A 6,975-nucleotide genomic window follows, 5' to 3' on the forward strand; every position below is an offset into this window, starting at 1 on the left:
TGTTTGAGTAGGCACTCGGCGAGGTTCGTCAAGCCGAAAATGAGGATCCGGCCCGCTGAGAATGTGCTCTTCTATTTCATTGTCATCCCCTCCATCATCGTCAACTTCCTAAACAAAATATTGAGGTTGTTAGGTAGGAGCAACTGGATCCATTTGGGTTGTCATCACTGTATCCATATCATGATGGAGGGGCAAATGGGCAGGTAACTGAGAAGATGCCCTAAGATAGTTGTTGGGAGGGGTGATAACCATGCTGGTAGGGATATTGTTGAAAATTTTGATAATCCCCTTCCTGGGGTGTAGTATTTGGAGTATTTAGGAAAGATTAGTGTGTTGATTTAAGAGATTTGAGAAAGATTGTTGCTATAGTTGTTGGTACGATTGTTGGAATGGTTTTTGGTATGGTGGTGGATTTGGTTGTTGGTATTGTGGGGGGTTGACGTTGCCATAGTAACTAGGTTGTTGATAACCATAGTCACTAGGTGAAACATTGTTCAAGTCAAACCCAAAAAAATTAAAAAATTCTGCTTGGTCATTATTTTGGTTGTTTGGGTTATTTGTCATTTTATCTATATGAAATATACACTACACAAAGTAAAAAAAACCTAATTTCAGAATTAACATGCATTCATATTTAACATAAAATAACCTACATTACTATTTAACATAAATTAACATGCATACTTAATAAGCAACAATTCAGAATTAACATGCATTATTTAACAAAAAATAACAAAAAAATCCAAACAAAATAAGCAACAATTCAAGTCAAACCAGTAGCATTTTAACAAAAAAATTAAGCAACAATATTTCATATATTAATATTAGCATTATCCACCATAAAAAATCCAGTAGTATTATTTAACATAAAAAACTCAAAAAAATAACAAAAAAACTTACATGCATTATTAAACATAATTATAAGCCAAACAAAAACCTAAAAAAACATAGATTATTTAATATAAAAATAACATGCAGTAGCAATATTTAACTAAGAAAACCCAAAAAAACCAAACTTAAAACACTAACATGCAGTGTATTAAAATTTAAAACAACCCAAAAAACTCGACCATAACTTAAAATCCAAAAACTTAAAACAACCCAAAAACTTAAAACATGCAGTGTATTGAAACTTGAAACTTAAAACTTAAAACCTAAAAAAAACCCAGTGGCATTAAAAGTAACAAATTTGAAAGAACAAAAAAAAACTATTCAGAAATTCGACTCTAAAGTTTGACTCTAAAAAAACCCAAAACATTGAAAACTTAAAAACTAACAGATTCAAAACTAACTTGCATGCTGCATTATTCAACAGATTTGAAAAAACCCCAAAAATTCGACTCTAAAATTCGACCATAAATATTCTAGAAATTTAATTAAATAAACCCGAGAATTCGACCATAAATGTACATAAATTTGGCCATAAATTCAAAAATTTTCGAAATAAACTCACAAAAAAAACCCAAAAAAAATAAAAATTTCGAAATAATTAAACCCAGAACACACAAACAACCCAACAAACAACATACATGCATGTATTCCAAACAATTCGAAAAAAAAAAATAAAAAAGTGCACAAGTGAGATAACATACCTGTGAAGATGAACATTAATGATGAACAATTCAGATCAGTAATAGAAAATCCACATTGCACATGTATTCCAGAAAAATAACTTCAAATTAATAACTTATTTGAATAAACAGAAAATGAAATGTTGAATGATGAAAACGAAAAATCGAATTTACCTTTTAGCGTCAACTTTGAAGGTCATCGGATAATGCTCCAAAAAACGTCGTTGGAAAAATGCTCCAAAAAATGTCACCGGAAAAAAAAAATGAAGACTTGTATATAAAAAAAATTATTGAAGGTTGAAGAAATATGCAAGTGTAGATATTGAAGATTAGAGAAATTAGGTTAAGTAAGGAAGAATAGAGAATGAGAGAGAATTGAAAGTGAAGTGTGGGAAATGACGTGTGAGAACTTGACTTATATAGGCCAAGCTATGCGACAAAAGCTCCTTAATCAAAGGTTGCAGGTAAATATTGATGTTCTATTTAGGATTATTAGGCCTTGGCGCAATGATTGTCAAGAACATGTATGGTGTCTTCATGCATATCCACGGAGGGAGATATTGTAAGGTGTTGGAATCACTGGCCACGATGAATACTATCTTCTTAAGCTTTCAAAAGGGTTGAATCCGTCTGTACACAAACCCAATCCTAACATATCTAATCTCAGTAGCAAATTTTTGATGTGTTGCGTTAAAATGTTGCCAAGCCTCTAAGTCTGACGGGTGACACATTTCCCCCTCTTCGATATGGTGCTCAGCGTGCCATCTCATTTCACCGACCGTAACTCGAACCGCATACAACCGTTGTAAGCGTGGACCTATCGGAAGATATATAAATTGTTTCCGTGGAATTCTTCTATTTCCAACATCGTCTCTGACCCACCTTGTTGTCGAACACGTACGACAGCGTCTTGCATTAGCAGTACGACCCCTGTAGATCATATATCCATTAATGCAACAATCAATCGTCTCTGATGGCAGCTCAAGCCCTGCTATTTGCTTCTTTGTGTCATAAAAAGTAGATGTCATCGAGTTCGGTTGAGGTAAAGCCTCCCGCATCAAAGTGCACATATCGTCATACATCCTCTCTGAGCAATTATGTTCCGTCTTTAGATTCATCATTCTCCCTATAATCGACATCTGAGAGTAATTTTTACATCCATCTTATAGTGGATTGTTTGCGGCACTTAACATTTCGAAAATTTTTTTCGCTTCTGGATTCGGCGCTTCGGGTATTACATCATCAGGTGACTATTCCTCCACGTAACCGTAGTCATTTTGCGGCAAGAAGTTTTGATACGTGTCCGGAAATCTACTCACAATAGCATCATGAATCATACGAACGTAATTATTTTTCTCCGGATTCGGCTCTTCGGGTATTACATCATCATGCGACTGTTCCCGAACAAACGCCTTATTACCGCTGCTACCTTCACTGGCGGCAATATCGTAATGATAACTCCAATCGTAATAATCTTCCACAAATCCTTTCCTTAACAAATGATCCCTCATATCATTTGGTATTTTTAAGACAACATTTTTGCATTTCGCACGAGGACATCTAATTTTAGATGAAAGACTTTTTGAAACTGCAAATTTTATAAATTCTTCTAATCCCCTAATAAACTCTATATTAAATGACCCGTCATCAAATTCTCTTTCGTACATCCAATTTCTATTGTACAAATAATAACTACCATCATCCGTCATTGCGTAAACCTATATTAAATTTTTAAACATAATCAAATATAAATAAACTACTTGCTATAATAAACAAACATAACACATATTAATACGCAAATTGTAACATAAAATAATCATACATGAATAAAACAAAAAATAAATCAATCTAATACCATTTACAATTTATAATAATCATAAAAAAATATACATATACATACATACATACATATATATATATATATATATATATATATATATATATATATATATATATATATATATATATATATATATATATATATATGTTTATTTAGTGACAAATTTATGGCGATTATTTACTGATTGCAATTGTGTACATTTGAAATAAATTAGCATTGGATAATAAAACGAAAAAAACCCAAAAAAATAATCACTATATGCTGCGGTTTTTTTTTAGGAAAACCGCAGCATATAGTGTGTTTTTTGAATTTAAATAAAAACACTATATGCTGCGGTTCCCCGAGAACCGCAGCATATAGTGTGTTTTTGTGTTGCGGTTAAAATCACAGCATTTATAAAAGCCTATATGCTGCTATCACTAATGCTTGGGGTCGAAACCGCAACATATGGTGGCAAAAAAATCGCAGCATTTGAGGTTTTTTCTACTAGTGACTGGATTTTTAGCGCAGGCCTGCGACAAAGAGTTTTATCGCCTATTTTGTCGCATAACTTCTCACCTCAGATTTTCAATTTGTCGCCAAATGGATATGTTTTGTAGTGATAGAGCGATCACTTATAACATTTTATGTGATCACTTAAAATCTTAAATAATCAATTAAAGAAATAAGCTAATTATATGAAAGATAGTCTTATACAAGACTTGCTTGATGAAATTAATATTATTTGAAGTAGTTTTTGTCTGTTGTTTCAATCAACCAAAAGATTAAAGTAAACCCGTAATTTAAGTAGCGGTGGCTTGAGTGTTGGTGCATGATTAGTTGAACTTTCGGTTTAAGTATTTGAGTATTCAGTATTCTAATGTAGACATGTTTTATTAAATAACTAATTATTTGCTTATGTTAAAACAATAAAATTAGTTTGTTTGATATAAATATGGGCAAATCTTTGGAACCCCATAAAAACCTAAAAATTGGACCACTAATACGAATATTGATTGATGATGGTGATGAGTTTGATGTGATTTGAATCACATGAAACCACATGACATATGAACACCCATTTATTTCATCAACTACTTGTAAATTCTGATTTAGTTGCTCTATACCACTTAATTTGCTATCTACTATATCTTTTTAAGTTGTTTTCTTAATTTGCTACATTTTTTATAAGCAGTTTCTATTAATTTAATCCACTTATTTGTAAGTTTTTGTGGTCCATATTAAATATACTATTTATATAACATAAATTAATTCCATAAGACTGAAAAGTAAATATATTTAAATTTTAAGAGGTGTTGAGGACATTGTTGGAGTTATCTTTTCTATCTAGCATGCAGAAGACACATGATTCTCAACCTTAAGACCTAGCTAGTATTTGGTAATCGGTAGTAAATGGAGTAAATGAAAATGATTTATAGTATAAAATTTCATGATATTTTTAAATTTTATGATATTTAAAATGATTTGATAGTCAGTATTAATCGATAGTAAATCAATAATGAAAGTTTGATCATTAAAAAATTTGTTCACAATTTTTCATTACCGCCTAATATGACCATTTCAAATGGTAACATATTAGAATGAATTTTGTGAAAAAAATTAGACTATTAAACAAGGATAAAACATAACCAATAATCTTGTCAAGAAATATTCTTATTAAAATTAATCTAATTTTTCATTATTATTCACACCATTTAATATCAATTATCAAACTAATTTATAGCGTAAAAGATGTATATATATATATATAAGATTCAATCTGAGATTACATATGTAACTCCATATGATGTTGTCGATAAAATTAGTATGCTAATTATGTGTAACTCATAATACACTCTATAATTAACTATTATTATAGTTAAAATAATAATATGACCATATTTTTCTCACCATGTGGCTTTTGGGCATCTAATTATCAAATGTATGATTGACATGAATTTTAACTTTTTGGGGCGTGACAGAATCTTGTACGAATGCTTAATTGATAGGCTATAAATATAGAAGCAATATATTTTCAAAATTTTAGGTTTAAAATAAGAAGTTTTTGATGCACAAAACAACAAAATCAGGAATCCTGATTTTTGTCTAGTGTTTGATGATCTCAATTAATCTATTATCGTTTGATTACCTCGTCTGGTTTTAACATGCACATGAATTGTGCGATCAAAACATATATTTCTCCTATTAAACATATAATTTTTTATTAAAAATATAAGCATTATAAAATGGCTAATTAATTCAAATAATTAATTCTAGTGTTAAATTATCGTTTACAATTAGTCTGTTACTCTTATATTATGTTGCTAATCAACTTATTATTTGACTTTAGACTTTTTTTTTTAATTACAGGGTAAGTTGAGGAAAAAGATGTTGCCTATGCATGTGTAAATCAATCTAAGGATCTTTCCTTAAAAAAGACAATTGAAACAAGACACAATCCTCTTTCACGTATATTTATTAAAGTAAGAAATTTAATTATAGACAAACACCTTTTCAATATTTTTAAAAAAATACTTCATTTTTAAAGTCAAAATTAATTATAAACAAACGCCTTTCAAATATTTAAAAAACTTGAGACCAAAGATTTAGAGCTAAAGAGAAGAAATAACAAATTCAAATTTTTATTTAAAGAATCGCTTATTCATCATTTAATAACAACAATTAATTTGCTAAACACTCCTATAAATCCATTTCAAGGACACTTTCATTATTATTTGTGCAACATTAAATGACAGATTAATATTGAGTGAGTAAAACATATTAGTCACAGTTTAGTCGGCTTCATATTCATTTAATATTATTTGTTATTTTAGTGTATTTATTTATTTGTAAATTATTTATATTTTTAGACAATGACTCATCTTTCTCTTTCAATTTCATCCATATAAATTTTAACACTTTTTAAATTCATCCATTAAATGTAAATTAAATTCTCTTTTTATATATCATTAAATATTCACATTTTCTTAAAAACAGTATACTTTTCTTTGTTATTAATTAAAAATACGAATTATTATTCTCAAAACAGTAATAATCATGATTATCTTGAGTAAACACATAATTAAGTCCAGACAATGGTTACAGTGCACGTGCTAATCAGCTACGTACTTTTAAACTGTTAAATGTCAATTGGGACAATTTGTCAAGGTTGTTTAATTCAGTGACTTATTACTTAATCAGACAAAGCTTAACTTTATCTTGGATTATTAATTTTTGAAAATATAACCATATTGATATAGTACACCCAAAAATGTTAAAAATATTCAAGAGTGGAATGGATTCATCAATTGTATTTTCGATAATAAGTTTCTTGAATTTTTTAACTTACAAAATTATTATAATCCATAAAAATAAGATTATTTTTCTCATTCTATGGTAAGAGGAAAATGGTAGTTGATTTAATAGCCGGGAATAAAATTATTTTATTTAATTAGGTCTCGTTTGTTATCGTTTTTAGTTTTTAGTTTTAATTTTTAAAAGACTAAAAATTAGAAATAGGAAATCAAAATAATTTTTACTTTTTAGTTATCAGTTTCATAATCAGTGTTTCAAAAATAAATTTAA

General features: G+C 29.1%; 1 protein-coding gene across 1 annotated transcript; it reads right to left on the reverse strand.

Moving 5' to 3' along the window:
* Positions 1-2,182: 2,182 nt before the first annotated feature.
* On the reverse strand, positions 2,183-3,280 carry LOC130798223 (uncharacterized). Its single transcript, XM_057661124.1, has 2 exons — positions 2,891-3,280; positions 2,183-2,710 (listed from the first exon to the last, which is right to left on the reverse strand). Exons 1-2 carry the CDS (start codon positions 3,278-3,280, stop codon positions 2,183-2,185), a joined length of 918 nt encoding a protein of 305 aa, XP_057517107.1.
* Between the last annotated feature and the right edge of the window lie 3,695 nt (positions 3,281-6,975).

The sequence above is a fragment of the Amaranthus tricolor genome, chromosome 13 (genome assembly GCF_026212465.1).
Source record: "Amaranthus tricolor cultivar Red isolate AtriRed21 chromosome 13, ASM2621246v1, whole genome shotgun sequence".
Classification (NCBI taxonomy): domain Eukaryota; kingdom Viridiplantae; phylum Streptophyta; class Magnoliopsida; order Caryophyllales; family Amaranthaceae; genus Amaranthus; species Amaranthus tricolor.